The sequence below is a fragment of the Epinephelus fuscoguttatus genome, linkage group LG4 (genome assembly GCF_011397635.1).
Source record: "Epinephelus fuscoguttatus linkage group LG4, E.fuscoguttatus.final_Chr_v1".
In the NCBI taxonomy this organism is placed as follows: Eukaryota; Metazoa; Chordata; class Actinopteri; order Perciformes; family Serranidae; genus Epinephelus; species Epinephelus fuscoguttatus.
The window spans coordinates 20695489-20722817 of record NC_064755.1 but is presented as its reverse complement, the minus strand read 5'-3'; the positions used below and the strand labels follow the sequence as shown (position 1 = coordinate 20722817).

Below are 27329 nucleotides of genomic sequence, written 5' to 3'. Positions count from 1 at the left end.
CTTTCTAAATTGCACCAACCAGTGCCTTATCACACTCCACAAATTACACAAAGCTAATCTCCTCGGGGGGCTAAAGAGGAAGGTTGTAAAAGTGGGTTCAGCAGAGGGCAAATGTAATTGCTCATACACCAGGCTGCTGCGTCTCAACCTGCCGCACTTAAGACAGAAAACTGGTGAAACATTTTGAATTCAGTGTTTGCTTACTGTCTCTTCAATCCAAATATAGACATCTGAAAACATGCCCCAAAGTTCCTGTTGAGGGTTTAATAAACTATTTATTAACAACCTGACAACCTGGGAAGACAGCCCAGACATGTTGATAGTAGCAGCAATAGACAAAAACGATAAGTGCTTCCACTGGGAACCAAAAATCAAACAAGAATGAAAATATAGAGTGGCAGGAAGTGGTACAATGGAGGCAGTAACAAGCTCCCAACAGCCCAATATAACCCCGACGGTTAATGTCATTCCTCCTGTGCAGCAACACTTGGCTGAGTCACCAATCTGTCTTAACTTCTCAAACTCTGATGCAACAACTTTAAAAAAAACTACAGAAAAACTATTTTAAAAAAGCAACATGCAACTGGACACAAAGCAGGGCATCAAATCAAAACTTAATGTTCCTATTTTACAAAAATCTACTGTTTTATTTCAAATGGAAACCGAGGCAAGGACCATTCCCCTTCAAATGAGCCAAAGTGGGAGCATGTTTTAGCTTACTGGGGAAATTACAGCTACTACACTGATGACTGAACAAGAATGGGAACAAAAACATCATAAAATGGACTAGTTGCCTTTCAGAAAGATCAGCCTGTGTCTATGGCACCACTCCATAGCTCCGCTTGTTTGGTTAGGTAGTAAGTTTTGAAGGAACGACGAAGCCAGCATGTACAACTCCTGTTTTATCTGTCAACAAGCTTCATTCATGATGTGCACAGTATGCGTCAAGTTAATCCAATGATACATCTTAGCCCTCCTTTCAGTCTGCGGAGGATGCCAGGTGGGAGAGGCAGTCTCCATGAGCAACACAGGTTTTACTGAGTGTCCGAGCAGACATGTCCAAAGGCACTTCGGACACGGGAAAGAGGGTCCTTGTGATTCAGCTGCTCCGTCCACTGGCTCCTCGTAATTCAAGCATTAGAGAGAAAAGACAGTATTTGCTTCACAACAACCCTTTTCAAGAGAAGAATCCTTAACAGTCCTCATGAGATGACTATAAACTGTGGCCCGAGACGCCAGTATGAACGAGGGCAGGTCATAAGAGCTACACAGCTCCATGTATTGTAGATTTGGGCAGCAATGCAACCACTTAATGTTTGACTCACTGGTTCAGGTTCTAATGACAGAGGGTGAGATAAAGATACACAATCTAACAGAACATTAAGAACATATACTGATGTTGCTCTTTTCATTGCTCTCCCTGTGAGACAACAATCAAAATTATTCAGGTAAGAGAAATGTGATGTGATAAATGTAACATACAGTAAAAAAGGGTATCAAAAAAGCCCAAAATTAATGTGCAATTTATAACAGTATTACTGGATTTTAGGTTTTGATTTTCTTTTCATAACAGGGGAAGTGTACCAAAGTACTGACACTTTTTAGACAAGCAAATACAACAGCTATCTTAAACTATTTGGCATCAGCATGGCTTCTACTTCCATTTTTTAGAATGAAATACTCTACTGTATATCAATAGGTCATGCTGTGTCACCTTGAGTTCATGAAAAAAACTTTGTTTTTCTCGCATGCCTCCACAAAAAACGGTGAACACGCTGATTTATTGATTGATTGGGGACCACTTAAACAACAACAAAACTATATCAAAACATTGGTTTACAAAATCTCACACAACTCATGCAGTACGATCCAAGTCTTATTTATCCAGTTGCATGCTCAATACTTCACGAACACATGCATTTCTGTGAAATAACCTTAGTATTAGAGTTTGGATTTGAAGTAAGTGTAGAGTTTCACTTTCAGTTCAGTTTTATATCGCAACATTTTTAGCAAATATGCATGTGTTTGGGAAGTACTGAGCATACGACTTGATAAATAAATCTTGGATTATGCTGCTCAAGTGTTGTGAGAGTTGTAGTTGACAGATGATACAGTTTTGCTGTTGTTAAACACAGTCTCCAATCAATTAATAAGTCAATATGTTTGCCGTTTTCCGTGGAGGCATGCATGAAGTTTTCTCCATGAATTTACAGTAACACAGCATGACTAATTGTGGAGAAATGGTCATTTTGAGGGTGAAGTATTTCTCTAAATATCACTATGACAATAATTTGACAGACTTGGGCATTTCTACCTTACATCAACACACAGGCTGTATGGCTGCGTCATGACTCCCAGCAGTGGATCACTAACATATGAATCATCACATGGCTGTAGTTGTAAAAATGTAAGATGTGCAATTGTAAGCATGGACCAAACAAAACTCTACATGAGGTAAGACAAAATGGATCCATAAAAGTCAGCAACTCATTCAAGTTCTCACCAAACGCTTTTTTTCTAGTCAGCAGCACAGTCTTATACCTTCATGCATGATATGGGAGTGAAACTTACACGGAGGGAGAAAGGAATATACCTTCAAATTTAGAATGTATGGAATGATTGCTCTGCTTAGTGTAATCCCTTAATAAATGTATGCATGAAGACAGTGTGCCTCTGACAAGCACATTAAACATGTCTTCTGAAAGACCATCAGTGCACGATAATTCATGAGAAAAAAAAAACAAACAGCTAAAGCTATGGTTTGCCTGCAAGATTATTAAGCTGACAACATGTGTAAGAACACAGACTCACAGGTGGACAGGTACAGACTCTGTATTAATGAACAGTATATAGGGAAGTACGTAAAACTTTAAACTAGAGGGCAAAAATACTGCGGCAGTTACTAAGAACTGTCATTCTCTGTTTTAACGGGGTGGCTCTGTTTCCATCACTCCCTGAGTTATAACCTCTACCATCAGACTCAGAGATCAACCTCCAGAACGTAATAATAAAATGTTACAGAAGTGAAATGGGTTTGCTGCTCAGGCATTGCTTCTACACTTTCATTCCAGCACGTCTAAAGTGGCGTTTTATTTAGTAGTACTGCAGTGCTCATAAATCCATAGCAGCTCGTGAATGGTCAACCGTCAGAACTGGCTGCTCTCCAACACTTTTATGAAGGTGGATCATTTCTGCCGAGAAATGTTAAAGGAGCAGTGTGTCAGATTTAGAGGGATTTAGTGGCATCTAGCGGTGAGAATTGCAGATTGCAACCAGCTGAAACTTCTGGTTAGAATTCCTTTAGCGTCCATTGTTCAGGAGGTTTTTACCATGAGTGGAATTATTTCGCAGTTGTTTCTTCATCTCTTAAATAAATGGACCAGGGGTCTCATTATTAAACACTGTGTACGCACAAAACAAAGCCTGAAAGAGGCGTACTCAATAGGGATGGATTATTTGAAAAATTGACCAATACTTGGCACGATTTTCGAATAGTGTTTTTGCTTGTGTTGCCCATCCCTAGTACTCAACTTCCCACGCAAAAGTTGTGATCTATAAAAACAGACTTGATGGGAGACACTTAACGAACAATTCTGAAAGGGGAAGTTGGTGACGCAGATGGTGAGGCGGAAGCCAGATTTTAGAAATTGTTGGGTTTTGTCCGTATGTACATTTTTAGTATGGATCCTATGCGATGTTTTATAATGAGACCCCAGGTGATTTAAACAGGTATAAACACGGAATAGCGCAATTTCACCATAAAAATCAATGTTTCTCCTATGATGTTCAGCACATTGCAGAAGTGCGGCTAGCCCAGCACGTTCAGGAGGTTGCTACCATAAGCCAAATTATCACAGATATCTCCATACCTCCAAAACAAACAGACCAGGTGATTTAAACCATTAAAAAGATGTAATAAAGCAGTTTCACATTAAAAAAATTCAGTGTTTTCCAACGCTCTTGTCACAGATTGCCTGCTAGCTCCAGGGGCTAAGGACAAAATGCGAAGCCCTGGAATAGATCCGTAGCCAGTGTTTGGTTTGTCCATTCTGGGCCACTGTAGAAACATGGTGGTGCAACATGGAGGACTCCATGGATGAGTACCTGCTCCCAATGTAGATATAAATGGTTCAGACTAAGGTAACAAAACATGTTTCTTATTTTCAGGTTATTATACGTTAAAGAAAACATACTTATTACATTATATTCCATTTCTGCCAATTCATCCCCCTAAATCGTACACACTGGACATTTCAAAGTTTAGAGCTAGGGCAAATTAAATCCAGGGCAGCCGAGTTCGGGATCTAAATTACTGTAGAAGTGTACATACTTAAAAAATGAAAATATTCTTCCTACACAACCTATCCCTTTAAGACAGATATGGCTTGAAGACATGGTGTATGCAATCATACCAAATCCACACATATACAGAATGTTAAAGTCAGAGTACAAGAGAGGAGGTTGCTGGGCTGTTTCCATGGAAAATGTTCAGATACTGACAAGAGAAAATCTCTGAGCGGCACACCACGAGGTGACTCTCAAAGTTAGAGGTTTTGGAAGTGTGGTCTGCCGTGGTACGCCGGCTACCTACGGCTTGGATCCTGAGGGGGTCACAGAGATGGGCCAGGTTGTCAAGGTGTTTTCCTTGTATTTTAATTAAACATACAGTACCTAATCAAATTACAACCTTTAAAAAAAACATGAAATCGGTTCAGTGCAATTTTTTTCTTTTTTTGCATCGTCACTCCCAACCTTTGTTCAAATGTAGGTGGAGGAGAGAATCCCGAGCCGTCATGATCATACATCATGTCACTGACATTGTGTTCATGGGTTCTTCGACCTTGTGAGGCCTCTGCAGGTAAACAGAGGATGACAGTAGATTTGAGGAAAGCGTTTCAGGGCAGGCAGACCGCTGTAAGGCTTTAGAGGCACATCCTCCTTCTGAAGAGGGAAAGCAGATGTCCCTTATTGTCATCGATCCAGCTCCCTGTTAGAGCAGCCACACGAAGACTACACAGCTTATGTGGAAAAAACAGTAACTAATAAATAAAAAGTCCTTTGACAAAAAGGAATGCTGTTTCTTAGTGAGTGAGCATTCAAGCAGTTCTCATCACAAAAATGATGGTCCGAGTGTTTTTTAGTGTGCTACAGCACCACACTTTAAGAGCAGGTTTTATAAAGACCAGTGTATCTCTTCAAAGTCCACAGCCTCGCCCAAGTTTGTGTCTGTCTCCAGGAGGCTCATGATCACTGCCATGGCTGCTTCGTCATTGCTAAGACTACTAAGGCCCGGTCCAACCACGCTGTCCAGATCCAGCTGGGAATTCTCCCCTAAGGAGAGACGGGGTAAAAGAAAAAAAAGATTAGGTATTGGATTTATGAAGGGAGGATTAAATATGGTCCTATATACTAGAGTTGGGTTGGCTTCTGGTTTTGCTGGTCCAGTTCAGTGTATGAGCTTGCTAAATCCAACTCGTATTGCATTAGTAATAAACAATATGACACCGAGATAAATATAATTTTATGTTTATAAACAGACCAACGGAGCCCCTAGTGACCATTTGTAATTTACTGCCAAGTGGAGCACTGGCAACATGAAGGAGATCAAATTCAGTAGAGGTGGGAGGGGGGACAAGCTGCGCATGCTGTTTTTGTTCGCCAGAAAGTTACGCGGTTTTGTTGATGATGAGAGGAGACATGACAGAGTGAGTCTCTCAGAAAAACTACAACTGCCCCAATATGACAACATTTCAGATTCGAAGCCAAAGAAAGAGGTGTCCTAACTAGCAGTGACAACACGTCACACAGATTTCAGCCCTGTTTCTATTTATCCCTTTCACTCGCATAGGAGGAGCCGCCGTGGACGACGAATGGATAATATATTAAACTTAACTGAGAAATTATCTACACAGTACCTCCTTATTTCACTACAAAACCCAAAATACGATGGCAGCTGGCTAAAGGGAGATCGTCAGGGAGCTAAAGTTTTGCTAATAACAAGCTACGCTACTTGCTGTCAGGTATATTGTATGTCACTTCCTGTAAATATCATAATATAAAATGTGTTTTCTATTTAAAAAGTACAAACGTAGAGAGAGAGCAAGTGGGCCACTCACCCATCCTTTCAGTGGTAATGTCTCAAGTTTGATCTCGAGCACATGGCTTATATTTATATGGTTTACATGACATATTAAAAGTGCGTATTTAATAGATTTAGTGTGGGCAGAGAGCTCAGATGTTGCGTGATGCAACATGAAAATCAGATGGTCATTTTCTGTTCAGACACGGCATCATTATGTTCAGCTCGGGAGCAGCTGCTAAGTGTCTGGCAGTGCAACATCTGGTAAAATTCTGAATACAGGTTCACTCCACTGTTTGGCTTAATATCAAACCAGTTTGAAATACGACATAAAATTCCTACAAAAGCTTTTAACAGAATCAGATAGAGTACCCATGAGTGTGTCTCCTCCTGAGAATGCAGCTCCTTGGGGCTCATCCTCTGAGCTGGACTTTGCTGGGATCTCCATGTCTGTTGCCTCTCCATTTGGCACCTAGAGACCAAAAGAGAAGCAAATTACAGCTCTAACAGTCAGTTAGACATGAGGGGGGAAAAAAGAGGAGAATCAAATCTGTGCGGTCTAAATTATGTCTTTCAACCTGCCAGAGGAAATTCACCATAATTTCCCAGGACATACAGCATTATGGTTATTCTACTTCTAAGAAAATCTTCTTCTTTCCATTACTGGGAGATGCTTCAACAAAGGAGGCGGCAAAATATGAAAAGCCAGGCTGAGCTTCTTTGTTCAAACTGCCAGTTTGAAACATCAAACTAACCAGAATTACAAATACAGAAGTTGCTGCAAAGAAGCTACAAATTCTAAACTATATCGATGCTTCACGCACATCTTCAACCCAGCATCACAGAGGATCTATACAATCAGCACAGTTTTAAGGTGGGCACCAAAGATCAGTGTCACCAATTCGGAATCTGACAAAATAGCTCCCCTTCTGTTCCTGAGATATGATCACATCAAATAAAGGCCAGAAAGAATTATGATGTCACAGACCTTTTACCTTTTTGATACAAATGCCATCACTTTGACCTTTTAGACATTTGGGTGAAATGTTATCGTTATTAGTGTATGAATTCTTGAGTTATGGCCAAAAACATGTTTTGAGAGGTCATAGTGACCTCTGACCACTAAGATCTAATCAGTTCATCATTGAATCCAAGTAGACAATTTGAAAAAATTACCTCAAGGCATTCTTGAAAAACCATGCTCATGAGAATGGGACGTAGGACAACCTCAAATCATAATGGCCCTCATTTGTCAATCTAACATACAAACCAGCACAGACCTGAGCGCATAAATCATTTTGCAATAGGGTTCATGTGTGATTCAAGAAACGTTTTTATCTCGCCGATCACAGCAAAGGAATGAGCAGGTGTTAATAAATGTGGCAGCTACATATCACGCTCCAATATATTCTCGGTTTAGAAGCCTCTTTCTGAGAGTTTATGACATGGAGAGGTGTAATACGGTCGAGAAGAGAAACTTCTCTGAGCTAGAAATGGAAACACTGACGTCCCAGGTCCATTTTAACCAACTGGTTCTATTTGGCAGCCTGAAAAGTGGCATTAAAGGGAGTCACAAAACGCAGTAAGTAAAGGAAGAAAACTGTGCTGTGGTCAACAGCGTTGCAGTGGACAACCGAACTCCAGCTGAGGTTGGAATATTTTATTTTTACATTTATGTTATGTAGCCTACTGAACTACAGCCTACATACATTAATAATATTAGCCCATATATTATATGGTATTGATATTGTTATAATACTCATATAAAAGCTTATAACTGACACAGAACGAGGAGAGTGTGGCTACACGTATCAGGTCTGCTTCTATTTCAGGAATTAACAGGTGGTGGAAGAGACACAGATGCACCACCTGTGTCCCAGCCAGACAATGGTAAAAATTTAATGACCTAGGCTACTAGTACTTAAACAATTATACTGTTGCAGGGTATTTTCATTTCTTTTTAATGCTGTTTTATTGATAAATGAACTAAACATGCTTTGGATTTGTCAGTGTTTAATACAACAATTTATTCATATATAAATATATATATTTTTTAAAGCTGGGCAGAAGCAGTGATCAGCCTTCAATCAGCCTGGAGCCAGTCCCACAGAGCCAAGCAACTGTGAGCAGTGATACAGAGCCTGCGTCCACATGGCAGCTAAACCTTTTTAAGTGATTAATATGTGGCTGCAAATACTCAGACACCAGTCAGAGCATGGTCTCATAACAATTCTCCAACTTAGCCAGATTTATTATGCTGCACTGCAAAACCATGCTGACTCAAAACTGGGTACACGAGCTGAGACCTGACGTGATTGATCGTAGAATTCTCTCATGTCCATATTGATTAATGCCAAGCTTTGCTGGGAAATCACTGTACACCCAGTTTTCTGTCCTACGTTCGTTATGTTGATGAGGGCCAATGTCTCTGGCCTCAGCTGTTTCCGGTGCGGAAGCATAAAACAACCACAGACTGCAGTCCCAATCATTAGCTTGGTGCATGAACAGTTGTAAACATCAATGAAGATGGTAAAATTTTCAAGACTGCATTTCATATCAAATGTTTGGCCTCTAATGCAAATTACTCATTTCTATTGCAAACCTAAATATCATTTTACTGCTAAAACTTACACCCTATTCAGGTAGTGTCAGGTATTGACTGCATGCGCCCAAACATTGGGACAAAAAATAATGTTCATATTATGTTGAAAACATATTTGGTGTTATTTAAATTTACAGTAGCAAGTTGTTTGACTGATCTTCATGTGAGGATTCCCACCAAGTAGCACTGCAAAAACATTTACTGTAATGTAGGCCTATGTCCCAATGGACGCTACAGACGTGTAAACATACATGATTCATTAAACTATGGACAGGTTTTTCATTAATTACACTCAGCCAATTTAGACTGGACTAGTCTGAAAGGACTCATGCAGTTTGGTGAATGGGGACGCAATTTTGGGGGGCTGTGGGCTTCCCCACCCTGAGGCAGATGCACCAGTGACGAAACATACACATGCACATTGACTTACATTGTTGCTGAGTTGATTGTGAGTTTGTGGACACTTATCCTGGGGTCCACTGAACGGGCTGACGCTGCCACTGGAGGGTGACGAGTTCATCCTGAAACAACACATACACAAATCAACTTAACTCTTACAACAACTGATGAGCACAGCAATTGCAATTACAAAAATATAAATAAATAAATAAGTTAAAACAGTAAAAAGGACTTGCTCTGCTGTGAGGCCACACCTGTTGAAATCCAGCAGCTCATTGGCGATCTGGGTCCCTATGCTTCCAGCATAAATCATAGCTCCAGGTGAAGTGGAGATACCTGGTATGACTGGAAGGGACTTCTTGCCATCTTCTAGCAGAAAAACGAGAGAAAGGAAAAGACAACATGTGCTTGACAGTGTGCTGAGGCTACACAATCTGTATTTTCAAGCATCACAAGGCATCCGAGACGTCTTCATTTAACTGACCTTCAGAAGTCTTGGAATTTCTCGACTGTTCAGACTTGTTTCCCGACCGACTGGTTCGACTGTTATCATACCTTGTCGTGGGGAGAGTGAAAAAAGGTGAAGTTCTTGTTAATATACTGCGCATCTATCTCAAAGATATCTCAGTAATACACAAAGGAACTGAAGCATATACTCACGATATAACTGTGTTAGTTGACACTATGTATTCTACTTCTTTGGTCCAGGGATTTACAAAACTAAACCACTGACTTTGCAGAGTGACGAAAGAGCCGTATTTTGTCTTGAACTTATAGCAGTTTGTCTCTATTTTGTCTTTACTCCGCAGCACTGTGGAAGAACAAAAGAGAGGACAAGTTAGAGGACTAAAGAGTGGAAAATGAAGCATGATCTGCTTAAAGCCGCGAGCACTCTGGTGATTTATTTATGCATCAACGTGTGGTGGAAATGTCTTTAATTAATTAAATTAATAAGGAATAATAAGTAGTAATATTAGAATAATAAACTCATGATTTAATAATAACAAAGTCATAGTATTTCCTATAGTCTGCTGTGCATTATGTTCTTCAAATCATTGGACAGACAGAACCCCGTGAGGGACTCTGGTATCCAAATGAGGCTGAGTTCAAGAGGCTATGTGCTGCTCTTCGTCAGAGCAGAGGTGAAAATCTGAGACAAACTGAAAACAAGTCAGTCAGACATAAATCTCACCATTGTGTGACACAAATATTTACTTCATCTCCGATAAAGTGCAGCTCACAGCCGCTGTCCTCAGCTTTTCAGTGGGCAGCACACAAAGACAACTACCCGTCAAGAGATTGCACATCTTGTTGACAAGGTGAGATGTAGCTACAGCCTCTCACATATTGACAACGGTGAGGCCAATCTAATTAGCGATACTGGGTTAGGGAGGCAGGACTCATAGTATAGAACGAGACCTGTTGACTGTTTATATACTAAATACATTGACCAGACACGGACAGACAACAGTGTCACTGGATATTTGTAGGGACATGTCCCCATCGCCCTACCCCATTCTACGCCTTTAAGCACAGGACCAGTGGATGTAAAATATGGGCAACCCAGTGATTTACCTGTGCTTTAGCACTGCAACGCTACTGTAAGCAAAAATTGGATCTAAATAGGCCTACGTGATTAATGAAGGATCCAAGACAATTAGAAGAACCAGTGTGAGGTCACCAAAATACTCTATTTACCTTTTCGATGTCTGTCTGCTAAATGTGGTAAGTCATCTTGATGGAAGTACTCATAGCATGACGTACCCAGCAATTCTTGGGGAAGATAACCAAGAATGGTTGTTGCTCTGTGGGAGGAAAGGATGAAGCAAAGTGTTAAAAGAGCTCACAAGTGTATCATGTTAGTGCAAATTACTTTTAAATGACTACTGTATTATTTAGAATACTGTATATGTCTTTTGTGTTGATCAATAGAAACTCCAACGCCCTACCACCCCCTTAGTCAAATCCAGTTCTACCTTTGATCGACAAAGGTGAATTTTCCATCCATGGCATAGCGTGTGATGAACTCTGTGGGTTTAACTCGGACCTCTCCATTTATCTGGGGAGATGAGTGGGAGTGGACGCGTCCTACCGCCACCAGGCAGCTGAAGTGAGAGCTATCCTGCTTGTCTGCCTCGCCCTCCCCATCTGCTCCCAGCTGACTGGTAGGCCAGCTGCGCATGTAGCCTGTACAGTGGACGGTGCAGTACTTCTGCGACTCTGTAAGCAGATGCAGAGAACAAATCATGACATGTTTTTTTAATCTTTATTTAACCAGAAAATTTAGATAAGCAAAGTTACATGTCTGGTACACATTTATTACATACAGACAACTCTCTACTTGCACAATGCAGTGTGACGTATGTCCAATTTATGAACTTCACGTCTGCTTACTTCCTGTCAGCTCTACAATTATATTACCTTTACCTCCAACCTTAGTGATAAAAAGGCTTTTTTTCACCCTTAAGTTGGTTAACGTTAACGGGCCAGTCAGCTAGCCTAGCTGGCCACTGAAATCATTTTAATATTTTTGGCAGCTCTTCCAAGCACTAAGGGTAAATTGGAGGCACCTCCTCACGTGTGCCTCTACGAACCAGTCAAGTTGCACTTGCGGTTTATATCCATGTCTTTGAAAACATAAATGCTTCAACCATAACAACATTAGCATGCATTGTAACAAGATCAGTTTGTCATAGGGACTTGAGTCTCAGTTCGCATAGGTGGCAGCCTTAAGTGTGTTGTTTAATGTACACAATATACACACACACATAAAACAAAAAAGAAAATAAATACATTCATTCACACCAGAGGGTTTTATAGTCTGACACTGTGGGCCCAACTTCAGACAAAATCAGGACCAATGGGACATTCTGAGATTGTCATGTATGTTATGTCTTTGTCTTACTTCTATATGGGGGATAATCATACTCCAGACGTTGGAACCACAATTCCCATAATTCTTTAGGAGATGAAACCAGGAAGTATAATGTTGCCATGGATTCAGGGAGTTACTTCGTGCAGTGAGCGACAACTTGTTCCCCATTTTTTAGCCCATACTTGTTTACATTTTGGCAAATTAAAAGCTAATAGCAGTTCCTTTTTGCAGTGCACCCACTGATGTACAGACAACTATCACTGATTTACTTTGATACCGATGAAAGTTAATAATGAGAAGATTCCTGCGCAAGTGCTGGAGTCTTAAGGAGCATATTTTTTCTATGATTTCGAAGTGGATTAATGGACATTAATGCAAATCCTGTTAAGTTGTGATCTGCAATGGACTCCCCAACTCTGCCTCACAGTTTGAAAACCTCTGCTTTACACTAATACTTCATGTGAATGGAAGCGTGAATATTATATTAGCATTTATACATGAAACCAAATAAATTTGAAGCCTGAATGTACAAAATTGATCTGTTGAATAATCCACTGGATAATTTCCCCACCTTTCTTTTTGGAGGTGCCTGCTTGGAATTCCTTCTCCTCCACCTTGACAGAGATTTTGTTGTACTTCATGCGGCAGAAGAATGAGCGGCGTGCGCCTGAACACAGCCGTGATGCACCGACTGGGAGGTCAGCCTGGACCTGCAGACCGGCTGGAGACATGAAGGGAGCGTTAAATATGCTCTCTCTTTCTCACACACTCGCTCACACAGCAAGACACAAATAATTGCTTTACTTTTAGCATCTATTAGTCGTTCACGAGGGTATAATTCAGAAGCTGACAGCTGCTCCTTCACTTTTCCCATGTCCTTTGGGTGTATGTAATCAAACAGGCTCTGTCCAATCAGCTCCGCCTGTAGGGAGAACAGACAGCTCGTCAAACTGACCTAAACGCAATTCCCGCTCTGATAAAAAGAAATGTCAAAACCATTCTGCATCTATGGCAAATCCTGCAGACGAATAATAAATTGACAAAGTAAATGGACTGTGGACCCCTGGAGCACACCAGACACTGTGTGGAGCAAAGTTGGAACACATTTAGATTTAAGTAAGAACGAAGCAGAAAAAAACGACGACTCATTCCTCAGATGTTTCTGAAAGGACAGTATATAAATGTTCTTTACCATTAACTGAACTTCGCTCCAACACCCACAAGCATTTTGCATTGAAATTGATTTTTGACAACACCTAAAAGATTTATCAGGATTTAACTGAGCCATTACAGCACTAGAATTTGATCATGATCTGCAACAGTGCCTGAAAAAGTATAATACATTTCATTTTTTGGATTAATATATTCAACACAAATTAAAGACACGCTAATGTGCTTTTTTCAAATGTCACAATGCAAATAACATCAATTTTATATTTCTAAAGCATACTGTACTTCTGTGAAATCTGTGCACACAATGCCAAATACGGTGCTACAGGCCAACACACACGTGCTAGTGGGTTCTAGTCCATTACCACTGGTGCCAAGACAAAGACAACCCATCTGGTGCGTCCGGGGGTTTCACATTAACAAATATGCTGCAGACAGAGTGACACATGTAAAAGCATTACCCGACTATAATTTAATATCTTCGTGACGGACTCCGAGACAAAAACTATTTTCCCACGATCACAGCCCACTACAAACAGGAACCCATCTGCAGCCTGCACAACAGAGAAACGTGGGGAGGGGGGGGGATAGGGGGGTCCAACATGATGACATGGTCAAGACAAAAGAAGGATGACATTAAATACATTTTTTCTATTAACATTAATGTAGTTTTTTAAACTCAACAGAAGCATTGGTGCATCCGTTACAGTCTACATAGTAATTTCAACTGAAAATTCAATGCATGTATTAGAAAAGATCTCTCTCTCTCGATAGTTACAGATGAACAGAACCCAAAGTATAGCAGAGGCATTATCACTAGCATCAGATTTTAGCCTGATGGTGGCTTTTGAATAAAGTGTTTAAAACATCCTCAAATTATTGACAGGTGATAGAGTTACCTCAAGTTTGTAATGACTAAAAAATGTACTGGTGTTTCAGTTGCCTTTAACACCTGTGTCCTTACCTTGAGGACAAGGTGTTTGAGCTCCTCGTTGGGAAGGAACGACGGTTTGTAGTTGACTTCAGAAAAAGAACTTGATGAACCTTAAAACACAGACAAAAATGCTTCACAGTCAGCCCAATAGGAGATTATTATATAACACTCTGACATTAGTTTTGTAATTCACTTTTTATAGCTTTTTTAAAAAGGAAGCTACATCACAGAAACATTGTAAACAGAAAATAAAACAATAACTAGAAAAGTGCACTTAATAAGGTGCACTTCTCCGCCAAGCGGCAGCCTGAACTGATCACAGCTACACTAAACAATTCTTGTAATTTCAGCAGATCTGCTGCCGCACATTTCAGAAGCTAACAAAAAAATGCGCCTTGTTTGTTCTTGACAGAGCCACAATGTGTCGTGAAGAACAGAGTATTCTTGCAGACAGGAATTGTATGTGAAATATAAATATATTACAGTTAGACAAATTAATTTAATGTATTATTACTGACTAAAAACAGCAACAAATATTTGATCCACATTGTTCATACTGGACTTTTAACAGTACTAACTTTGTTTGTAGGCTACGCACAACAAAGTAGGACATAACAACAATAATCACAACTAAAGAGGACAAAAAAGGAAACAATTTAACTACACAGCTTACTTTTTTACTGACTGGGAGAAGTATAAATGTTAAGGATTATATATAAAGTGGTACCTTTGAGAGATTTGAGGTGCTGCACAGCCATTCTGAGCACAGTGAGTTTGTCCAGTTTACGGGACATGGGGTTGCAAGTAGGGATCATGGCTGATAGTTTGTCGATGAGATTGTTCATTTTGTCCCGTCTCCTCTTCTCAATTTGGCTGTGTGGTTCCCTGCAGAGACGTTAAATAAGAAATGATTCAGATGACTCACCGGGGTTTCCTCATTTCACTTTACAAATCATCTGCATCCTTGAACGTAGCACAGTCTAAATTTTAGAGGACTTAAACAATGGAGATTTTAAGATAACATTACACAATTATCTAATATAACCTACCTGAAGCATTTAATTTTGACATGTTGGTCATCTCCATCTGACCTAAAGAGGAGAAAAACACACACTTGAGACTGACAGATAAATAGAGTGACAATATACAACACGGATCAACAATACATATGTATGCATGTATGCCAAGCAATATGCAAATACACAACAGCACAAAATAAAGAGGTCAGCTCTGAAGTCCTTAATTAATGCACAGTACCCATCGTCTTCCATATCAACGTCAGGGATGGATCCAGATTTTGTGTCCCTAGGAAGAAAATGCATGACTATCAATAGCAACTCACAACAATTTAGGTCATTGGATTTTATAGGTTTTCTGTGAGCCACTTTAAAGCAATCAACTACTTACTGGTTGTCCACGCTGCCCTTGCGTTTCCGGGGCATCTCCAAGCTCAACGACATGCCAGCAGCTGAGGAGGAGGTCATCATGCTAGACAAAGACACAGAACCGCTTTGGTTTTCCTCAACCAGCACATCTTCTGAAACACACAAGACACAGTGAGGTGTAACTGGTTGTAAGGGGTGGGGACTTGATTTCATTTGCAGGCACATCGATATGTTTCCCCGCACTGCTGCATTTCATGTCAGATTGCAATTTCTCAGATGTCTTGCCCAAAAATGATCACAGAGTTTAATTAGGGAATTCACAAAAAGCTTTGTTGGGCGGTTACTCACAAACTGCATCTTTCACACCACTCTTTTAAAAATGGCCACTTATCAGTCTACATAATAGCAGGAACAGTGCTAATAAAGTGAGGTCAGAAGAGTCTATCTGTTCATACCAGGGAAATATGAAATCATAAGGATGACCATTAAATGCACAAAACAACTGTACAAGTGCAGATGAATAGCAACAGCTCCCTTACCACTCCATTTTAAAGAAGTGGTTTAATGAAGATGCTACACTGCCTGGCCAAAAAAAAGTCGCCACCTGGATTTAACTAAGCAAATAGGTACGAGCCTCCTATTGGATAATTACTGCATAGGCAATTATCTTTCAGCTGGCAACAAGTTATTTGACCCCAACTGGTGCAATGAGTTGCTTCTCATTTCCTAAACAGACATGTCGAAAGACACATCCCGTGGTCGTGGAAAAGATGTTAGTCTGTTTGAAAAGGGTCAAATCATTGGCATGCATCAAGCAGAGAAAACATCTAAGGAGATTGCAGAAACTACTAAAATTGGGTTAAGAACTGTCCAACGCATTATTAAAAACTGGAAGGATAGTGGGGACCCATCGTCTTCGAGGAAGAAATGTGGCCGGAAAAAAATCCTCAATGATCGTGATCGGCGATCACTTAAACGTTTGGTGAGATCAAATCGAAGAAAAACAACAGTAGAACTCAGGGCTATGTTTAATAGTGAAAGTAAGAGCATTTCCACACGCACAATGCGAAGGGAACTCAAGGTATTGGGACTGAACAGCTGTGTAGCCTTAAGAAAACCACTAATCAGTGAGGCTAACCGGAAAAAAAGGCTTCAATTTGCTAGGGAGCATAAAGATTGAACTCTGGAGCAATGGAAGAAGGTCATGTGGTCTGATGAGTCCAGATTTACCCTGTTCCAGAGTGATGGGCGCATCAGGGTAAGAAGAGAGGCAGATGAAGTGATGCACCCATCATGCCTAGTGCCTACTGTACAAGCCTGTGGGGGCAGTGTTATGATCTGGGGTTGCTGCAGTTGGTCAGGTCTAGGTTCAGCAACAGTATGTGCTCAAAGAATGAGGTCAGCTGACTGCCTGAATATACTGAATGACCAGGTTATTCCATCAATGGATTTTTTCTTCCCTGATGGCACGGGCATATTCCAAGATGACAATGCCAGGATTCATCGGGCTCAAATTGTGAAAGACTGGTTCAGGGAGCACGAGACATCATTTTCACACATGGATTGGCCACCACAGAGTCCAGACCTTAACCCCATTGAGAATCTTTGGGATGTGCTGGAGAAGGCTTTGCGCAGCGGTCAGACTCTACCATCATCAATGCAAGATCTTGGTGAAAAATTAATGCAACACTGGATGGAAATAAATCTTGTGACATTGCAGCAGAAGCTTATCGAAACAATGCCACAGCGAATGCGTGCCATAATCAAAGCTAAAGGCGGTCCAACGAAATATTAGAGTGTATGACCTTTTCTTTTGGTGGTGACTTTTTTTTTGGCCAGGCAGTGTATTATCAGTGGACTGTGTGCATGACTGTCTCCCAGGATTGGTATCACTGTCAGCATTTATTGCAGTAATCATCTGAGTACATAGAGGTAGGGTTATTGCAGCAATAACCCTCATTTCCACTTCTGTATGGTGTCAGCATTTAAAATGGTAAAGCTTTGAGTGTTGTCTCTTTGTATTTTTTTTTATCTGCTACTCATCTAACACCCACGCTCTTCCAAAGTTCTTCCAGCTGTTAAAGAAGTATTTTTTATTGATGGAAAGACAGCCTTTTCATAAAAGTGGGTTGACTAGCCAATAAAAACATGCAAATAAGTTTGAAATTAAAGCTACATGATCAGAGAAAAAGGTCTATGGCATTTGCTTTTGCTCAAGAGGTACAAAGCCTAAAACTGTCAGAATGCACTGCCCCACACTGGACCAATATTTGCTCCTGCTGGTGGGTGATGTAATGTGAGCGTGTCTACTTTTTTCACAGTAAACAACATAGCAGCCGGCTTGTAACAATCTCGAATTACAGTTAAACAGTACACTAAAATATTTTTCTGAAAACATTTGAGATGAGAAATAGGCAACGCAGTAACAGAATCTTGGTTCATATTTCATCAGCAGTGCTTAGTTTTACCATTTGATCTCAGTTTTTTCAGCCTGTTTCTTACAATACAGGAAACAGTATGGTGTCCCATTCCCGTTCACTAATTCTCATACTACAGCCAAACAGTGCACTTAAATATGTTTCTGAAGACATTTTAGGTAAGAAATAGGCAATACAGTAACAGAGTCTGGGTTAATCTTTGATCAGCATTGCCTAGTTTTACACTTTGAAGTTTGGTCTGAGTTTGAGAGAGCTAGAGGGTCAATTTTCTTGCTTCTATAGTTTTTGTGTGCGTGGTAGAGATGTAACGGTATGTAAATTTCATATCACGGTTATCATTATTATCATTAAAAGCCCCTTATAACCTCAGCTGACAGAATCCCTCCATTTTCTAAATAGGCTTTTATTGTGAAATACTTGCAGGAACGTGTTGTGGAGGATTCAGTAACTTGAATGTTTGCGTATGGTACTTCAAATGTAGCTCCTGCCATCTGCTGTAGCTTTTTAGGTGTCTACAACAACATTTCGACTGGCACATGAACAGACAAAGTGACTGAAATAATAGTAAAAGTAATAAAAAATAGGACAAGAATAACCCGATGACATCACACACATCATGAAAGACGACTGGGGATAATTGGTGAGTACCATTGTGTAGTGTGTCATGTCTGTCAGCCAAGTCATGGCACGAAAAATCTCCGGAGCACTGTCTGTGCGGGTGCCTTCGGTGCCTGTCGCTATGTTTTCAGAGGCCAAACTACTACTGCTGCTGCTGCTTTTCCAGGCAATGAGCAGTATCATCGTGAGTGCGGTAATCAAACACGGTTTTAATGATAATTAAAATAATAATAATACTAACCGTCGGGAATTTTACCACGGTTTATCATTTTACTGGTAATCGTTACATCCCTAGTGCGTGGTAGCAGGCATTTAAAAATGATTAAGTACAATCTGTACTTCGAGCAACAGAGGAGTTAACCACAGTTCATTTACAGCTACAACCTGCACTGTTATGGTACAAAGCTGGTTGAAAATTTGCAAAACATCCCTTTAAGAAACTGGAGCCAGTTGCACAAAACACCTACATTTTCTCCCTAAGTATGACACTTAAGGCTCAATTTCTCCTTAATCAAGGGACTTACACAGCTGCACAGAATCCCTTAAAAAGGTTTCCTTAGTTAAGGAAAAACGTTAACTCATGTAGTGAGTTGAAAGTGATTTTACAGCAGTAAAAGTTTCCATGGAGATTGTTTGTTTGCTTGAACTCAAACTTTTGATGCCTGTCATCATCTCACAAAGGTGGCTCATAGTTGGATGGTGCAAAGATGGCAAAAGAAGACAAGAAAACCATATTGGTCAGAGGAGGAAAAGATTAAACTTGGTCATGTTGCAGTTAAGATAGAGTTATAGGTAACTCAGTTTGTTTTGTCGTTTTTTTCCCTTGCTTTTGTTGCTAAGGTCTTTTGCGCAATGGTCTCAGGATTCCTCAAGTATAAGACCAAGACAAGGAGAAAACCATAGATACTTAAGTCAACATTTTAAGGAAATCTTAAGGAGAAGACTGGGTGTTTTGTGCAACCGATTTTATTTTGAGGAAACCTCAACAAGGACTTTCAGGAAAATCTTAACTTCAGGTGTTTTGTGCAACTTGTCCCTAATGTTACAAAAAAAGTTGGTCTGGCAGGTGGGCGGTCAGTTGTACTTCGGTTGACTGATTCCAACAAAACATCACAATTTGCAGCCAAACAGTACACTAAAATATGTTTCTGGAAACATTTGAAGCAGGATATACGCAATGCAGTAACAGAATCTTTATTTATATATAATCAGCGCTGACTAGTTTGACCACAGTTAACGAGCAATGACTGACATGATTGACAGCCTTGTCAGAGACTACGTATAATTCCATCTGAAGACTACAGCAGGTGATTTTCCTGAAGGAGGGTTAATCAGTGAAATCACCAGCTGTCATCTCAGCTGCAATGGAAACTTGTATACACTTTACTCTCCATGGCTTGTGAATGAGAACTCTTAGCCTAACTGATTAAACGGCTAATCCTGTCAGACCTACATCTCACCCCAGCTAAAAACAATCCATCAGTGCTCATCAGTTGTCAAACAGAAACATGCATGCTGTCAATGCCTTAATGGTGTTGCTCGCCCACAGGTGTCTTTTTTTTACTGGATGCGGGCATGTGCTAACAGAGATTATTAAAGCCCAAGCTGCTGTGGTGGTGTGGTTCAGAGAGACTACAGACAAGACAGTGCAGCTGCTCTACTGCCTCCGTCTCTGCTGTCTCTCAACAGCCTGCCATCTATTCTGGTAAAATGAGGAGCTGCCATGACTGCGATTAAGTCACGGCCTCAGAAGCATGTGCAGTGTATGTGTGGGAGAGAAACTCGAGAGAACGGCACAAGACAGACCAAACGCGGCTGACATGCGTGGCACCTATTTTCAACTCTGCTCCACAGACCCTGTGACCCAAATAGCCATTAACAGATCAGCAACAACCTGATTTTTAATCCAGCTCCCCCTGTCAAGATCTGTTGGATTACAGGGTTACAGTGAAGGCAACTAGATGACTGGACATCAGGCCGCAACAGACATCCCTCTGCCAGCTCCCATAATCCCTCTCTCCTGTTCTCACGTGTTCGTTAACTTGTTCATTCACTCAATCCATGAATGAGCACCTGCTGCACTTAAGGTACCCCACAAACTGTGCTGCCCTCCTCAGACTGTCACACAATCACAACATCACGAGAAAAAGGCCGATAAGTTTACAATATAAACACTGTAAATGGGTCTTTTTGTAAATCCTGTTGGAATGTTTTGCATGGTGGATAACATCCGCTGACAGGAAGTAAACATGGACACAAGCTCTTGCCTTGCAATGCAATGCCAGTGACACAGTCGATAATTTATATATGTCACATTTAGGGCTGCAAGACTAATCAAAAAAATTCATCACGATCTCAATTCATATGTCCATGTGACCTCATTTCTAAATGACTTGATTCACTTGTTCCTATTTCCCTATGCATTCATGTCATGCTGCATTCATGTGTTAACTTATTTGCTGCAGAAGAATCCCAGTTGCTATGAAGTGTTCAACTCAACGGCTCAACTCATGTTTGTGCAGCAGCCCAGAGTTTTAAAGGTGTTTAGTTTCTCTCCTGCGTTGCTGTTTGTGCTTTCAGATATCTGCCGTATTTTACTGTGTTATGTTTACTTTCAGATGAATAGGATATGCGTTAAGTCACTGAAGATGAAAACCCAGTACTTCCTGTTTTGGCTGCTTCACAATAAAAGCTATTAATAACAAAACAACCTATGTCTTTTGTTGTGACAGGAAATGAATCATCCACTGTTTTACAGACGCTTCACTCAAGATAGATGTGTCATATTATGGTCAGTGTATGTGTGTATGCGTCCTTATTCTACGTGTATGTGTACGAGTGTATGTGATCAGTTTATGTGTGTATGTGTCCTTATTCTATTTTTTAGTCAGCAGAATTTTAGTTAATCACTTAGATGTTATAAACTAAGAGACTAAAAGACTTGAGGGTTTTTTTTGTTAGAAGAGACTTTTAAGTGCAGCACTTTGATATATGTTATACGTAAGTCAAGCACTTTGATAAGTGTTATGGTAATGTCATCTGCTTCAAGCCCTGTGTAGACAGCAAGCATCACAGACATGTTTTTTCACTTGAGCTTCTAAAGAGTGCAATATGTGTCTTTGTTGAAAACATAAGAATTACATGAGAATCGGTATCTCAATTCTTAGAGGGAAAAATCATGATTCACATTTTAGCAAGAACATTGCAGCCCCAATTTTATTCAAGGCATTTATGTTTATGCAACAATAGTGAACTGTGCAGTGAAACTAGGTCATGAGCTACCCTGTGCCATCCTGCTTATCGTTTATTAAGTTAATCATACACACACACGCACACAAAAAACACACACAGGATCTGCCCAGAAGTCCACAGCCTTTGATTGATGGCCAACACAACAGTTTGATTTGATAACACTCACGTCCCCATGAATCATTTATGCTATTATAACACACAGTTAACAGGATGCAAAACCACTTAGTGTGTTGTTAGGCAGAGAAAAACATGTTCTACTGAACAAAAATCTGCATAGAGAGAACGAGGAGAGACGACTTCCAATATTCCTTTCAGTACTGGTTGTTAATTTCAACATGGTATACAATTATTTGTGCCGAAAACAAATTAATCACCAACTAATTTGAGAATTGATTAATGAATCTTTTCAGTAATTTTTAAAACTGATTCCAGCTTCTTATATGGAAATATTTTCTGATTTCTTTACTCCTCTGTGACAGTAAATTTGAGTATCTTTGGGTTGTGGACAAAACAAAACAAATGAGGACATCATCTCAGGCTTTTAATCAATGTATTCTGATATTTTATAGACTTAATTACTATTGATTAATTGAGAAAATAATCAACAGATTAATCTGCTTTAAAATTAATCTTTAGTTGCAGCCCTAATTTAAAATTACTCATATAAAAACACAAAATAAGATCCTCAGGTGATTACTAGTTCAATATAACTATGACAAAAGGTTCACTGTGGCATCCTGACAGGGCGTTTCAATGAGCATGCCCTGCAAAATCTTCTCCAACTGACTAAGGCTTTCAAAAGTGGCGGCCATTTTACTGCTCTAAAAATCAAGCTTCCTCACAGAACAGAATGCTTTACAACCAACAACGGGTTCAAAGCCAACTTAAATGGAATATCCTCCAGAGCTAAAACAATTAAAGAGATTTGGGAATGAAATATTTTGGTAATTAATCGTTTACATGATTTTTCTGAGAATAAATGTCAGTTGATTCCAGTTGTGAGGATTCGCTGGTTTTCTTTGTCTGTTTGCTGATGTCCCAGTAGCTTCACAATACTTACAACAATGTGTCAACGACTCCACAATCAGTTCAAGCATAGTTGCTGAACTAAAGCTTCCAAGAAAAAAAAAAAAAAAAAAAAAATCCTCCTGTATTGATTCCAGATTCATCAGACAACACAAATAGATCTGGGCTGTTGCTTGTCTACAAGACGTTTTAGACACTCTAATGAATGTTTGATGTTTAAAAGTTTAGCCTTTTCAATCTTCCACTCCAACAACATGTCAATGTCATAAACATTAAACAACAAGAGCCTATGAAACAGGCAGAGTCATTAAGTGCGTTTCCATTAACCCTAAAAATGCGCAAAACCTAAATATCGCAATAAAAACTGGTAATAGAAACACCTACATTTCGAAAAAACTCTCAAATATTGAGAAAAGGTTTTTACACTCTCATGAGGTGGTTCTTCAGACATGTCGATACAGAAATATATCCCAAAAGTGTAATGGAAACACTTTTGTCGCAAATACACATCACCGGACATGACATTGGTGAATTCCTCGTTCACGATCCTCTCCCAGAAATCATTTATCCGTGGTCGCCGCCACACATAAGGACTTTGGAATACCACTCGCTCTCTTCATCTTTGGTTGTAGACTACTGCAACAGCAGCAGTGGCAACCGAAATGATTGTTCCAGCTCGCAAGAGATTTGGAATGTCTATCTTACTTCCGCAAACAAAGTGGAGTCTCGTGGGACGAGATTTTAAGAGAATTACGGCTCATACGCAAAACACCTTTTAATGGAAACACCTGCAAGTCGCAATTGTACTTTGACTTTAGAAATATCGCATTTATTTTGCGCAAAACTGCAATGGAAACGCGACTATAAAGGGCAGGGGCTAGCATGGACAGTTTTCCTAAAATTAGCCTAGATATGAAAATGTATCGTCTTACCAACAATATCGCAATAAATTGCAGTATAATGAATAGTAACCACTGTATCGTGATATGTATCGTATCACCAGATTTTTACGGATAAACAGCCCTACTCATTCTTAATTATGGCTGTAATGTTATGAGATTTTTATACTACAACAATCGTTGATGGTTCAACAAATTCTTCCTTACTAAAAGTGAAACTTGAAACCATTTTGTTAATAGAAGTATGTGTAAGAAGTCTCACTTATAGATAACTACAATAAAGAGGGGATTACCTGTCCAGCTACATTTTTCTTTGTAGATTTGGTAGATCGTAGATCAGCAAATGTACGCGGCAGGATAACCATCAACTTATATGTCACAGTAGATCTTAATACTGGTATATTGCTGCACCCCTTTTACAAATCTAGTAGGGATGCAAAATATTGGAGCCGATTTCCGGTATGCCGATACGTAATAACTCATTTGACCGATAACTGACACCAATATCAATATATCTACTTATTTCCCCACCTAATTTTAGTGATTAAGTCTCTTTTGTGGTGGAATTAACATAATGTAATGCATGCATACTCTTACCGTAATGGCCCACTAACACATGAAATACAATACTTTTCAATGTATGTAATATCTATTCATTGTGCAAAATAAGAAAAAGCATCCTGGTCGATTCTGATAGTTCATTTTAAAGCCAATATCGGTCTTTGTCAGGTGACGTAACGCTTGTGACAACCGCAGTGTATTGTGGGTCGATTTTGGAGGGTCACTCGTTGTAAACAACTCAACAGCGAACATCGTCTTTGCGTGTGGCATTATCTTTGATAAAATGGGACACTCGTGTTGTGTGAAAGGCTGTCATACTAAGTCACACGAAAGAAATGGCAGAAAAGTTGACCACAACGTGAGATTTTTTCTCATTTTGTTCAACCATTTCCTATATTTTGCTTAATTTGTAAGGTTGTCTACATTATTACAGTTTCTGATTTACAGGCCGATGACAGGCTGACAGGTTTATTTCTGTGGTTAGACAAGCTGATGTCTGTTAAACCAGATGATTAATAACTGCTTGATGCTTGAGTAATTATGTTGTATGAAAAAGGGATAGGATTATTAGATCATTTTCACTTTTTTCTAGCTCCTGTGATGTGAATGAGTTCATTTTTTCACAATAATAGACATGAATCTTGCCCACAATTAAAATAAGTAAAGCAAATCAGACAAAACAAGCAAACTAACCGTAACCACCAACCATAACTTCACTTGATTACAGCCAAGTTAGCTTACCTTTGCAGTGACGAGCGTGTTGTCGCAGTCCTGCGGTCGAAATGTGAACAGTTGCTGCACCCAGCCATTCGTGAAATGTCCGTGAACTTCGAGATATTTATAGTTTCTGAACTGTTCATATGTGTAAGCGCTGATACCGTAAACGAGGTAGTTTGTTATATCCAGCGATGAAGTTGGAGGCACTAATGCAGCGTCGGCGCTCCAGTCTTTAGCTGTGAGGTCGTACGGATCTATGTTATTGATTGTCGACAATTTAGCCAAATACCGGTCCCTGGCCACCTTGATAAGTTTGTCCCTGTACGGTATTCTCTCATCCTTCTTATTCTTCTCAAGCTCGGCGACTGGGTAACAGTTTAAAAACTCACTACTAACTGCTAACGTTACTAACTACGACTTCCCCAGACAGCTACTCCAGTTCTGTGTTTACATTCGCGGTACAACCAAAATGGCGCCTGGGGGCGTGTCTGCCAGTTAGGACACGTGACTGACAAAGACCGATTGGCCGATGTTTATGATGTGCCGATATTATCATGCGTCCCTAAAATCTAGTGTGTCTGGGTTGCTGATTGATATTTCAGGACATACATTCAATATAAACATTTTAATTGATCTCTTGAAACAAAAAGCCCATAGTATGGCTCAGTTTAAGCCCTGTGATGGCTGTGCCTGATCCGTCCTTCGCTTTAATAAATGGTATTAAACAAATAGTAACGGGTGGCCATCAGTAGATTACCATGGATGTTTAACCAGGAACACTACACTGACAGTTTCCATCTCATGTTTATTTCGACAAGTGCAGTAAAGTTAGTCACTGACTTAGAGTAAATTTTTTGACATGCATCGTTGCAGTGACTGTCAGGAGAACATCAACATGGTACACGGCTAACGTTAACTTACAGCAGTGCCTGCTTCGTCCTAGCTAACATCAGACCTCTGGGTCGACCGACCATGTAGTTATCTTTTCGACCTAAACTGCACCAAACATCAATGCTAGCTTGACACACAAAGCTTGGACTATCAGAGAGCCAAAAATATCCACAGTGACAACTTCTCCTGGGCTGTGAGACCACCTTTAACTCGGTCGGTTTGAAACCGTTGCTCCGGTAAACAGGCCTTGCTACCAATGCTAAGCTAACACTTGGCTCAGTCAATCATGTTAACGCTAGCAAACACCTCACATACAACGTACATTTAATTAACGTTAGAGGCGATGACAGGTAGAGGTATAACGTTAGTCATATCGTGCAGAATACGTTAGTGATATGAAAAACAACGTCGTGCAGCGTTACATAAATGGCGTAGAGTTTGCTCTACTGATCTACTGACCTAGTTTTGGAATAGCGCAAAGTTACGGTCAACCGGTGAGACGTTGCTAAAAAACACACCGCTGCGCTTCTCTGTTGTGTGAGTAAACCTAAAGGTCTGTACATGGTCACCCACCGTAAATATTCAAACTGCCGAAAAAGCTTTAATTGTATTTCAATTACCTGCCGGTTCGCCTCCCGCTCTGTCACCGCCGCCAGCCGCTGCATTCATGGCCGACATGGCTGGAGCCGGAGCCGGTGCACTGGGGCCCAGGACTCCAATGCATGGATGAGACGGGGAGCCGGGACGGCGGCAGAATATTGTTCAACTCCCTTATAATCCCTGTATGAAGACAACAGAGAGGGAGAGGACACACAACCGTGCACCGGGTGGCTGTGTATGGTGCCGTCAGACCGGAGGAGAGAACCGGAGCGGGGGACGCGGAAGACAGGACACAGACTCCTCCTACCGGCACACCGGAGTCACCGCTGCAGCCTCATTGCTCCTCTGCTCCCCGGTTACAACCAGAGGATCCGTCTAAGGGTTAGGGCTAAGTGCAGTGTTGCATGGCCCGTTGTTTGGAGAATCCCCCAAATTTTAATTGATGGTAAAGAATTTTCTGATTATATGTATAATAATCACAGAAAAATACTGACCTCACATCAGTTACTTTGCAAAATCAACTTTTTTTAATGATGGAAATCTTAGCAGAGACCGTTTGGTCAGATTAATTCCTCATTCCAAGTAAGGGACTGTTCGTTACTTGCGAGAGGGAAAGTTATGGTGCAAAAATATGGAGGCATGTCAAATATGTTTTTTAAGCACTGAGGAGGAACGTGTGTTTTTTATCTTCATGCAACTTTAATTGGCTGAATTTTTTAATATATTTTTTTACAGACGATTTTTAAAGAAAATACATTGTTTGAACCCACATTTTCTTTAAAATTGCACCATTTCTGTAAAAACAAATTATTGTTGGAATTTCACATGAACACATGATGTGGGATGAATGCTTTCTGTCACAAATAAAAACATAACCAAATCT

General features: G+C 40.2%; 1 protein-coding gene across 6 annotated transcripts; it reads right to left on the bottom strand.

The window, feature by feature from the left end:
• Positions 1–255: 255 nt before the first annotated feature.
• On the bottom strand, positions 256–26869 carry arntl2 (aryl hydrocarbon receptor nuclear translocator-like 2). 6 transcript variants are annotated; one of them, XM_049574074.1, is made up of 17 exons: positions 26467–26869; positions 15467–15596; positions 15317–15364; positions 15109–15150; positions 14787–14944; positions 14090–14169; positions 13587–13679; positions 12760–12877; positions 12527–12676; positions 11057–11300; positions 10779–10885; positions 9741–9891; positions 9565–9635; positions 9335–9446; positions 9112–9202; positions 6452–6551; positions 256–5331 (listed from the first exon to the last, which is right to left on the bottom strand). In XM_049574074.1, exons 1-17 carry the CDS (start codon positions 26522–26524, stop codon positions 5174–5176), a joined length of 1911 nt encoding a protein of 636 aa, XP_049430031.1. In that variant the 5' UTR covers positions 26525–26869; the 3' UTR covers positions 256–5173. The 6 variants fall into 6 exon arrangements, with proteins under 6 accessions (XP_049430031.1, XP_049430033.1, XP_049430030.1 ...); XM_049574076.1 differs by having other exon boundaries at positions 9335–9449; positions 15467–15593; positions 26467–26866; XM_049574073.1 differs by having other exon boundaries at positions 9335–9449; positions 26467–26862.
• Positions 26870–27329: the final 460 nt, after the last annotated feature.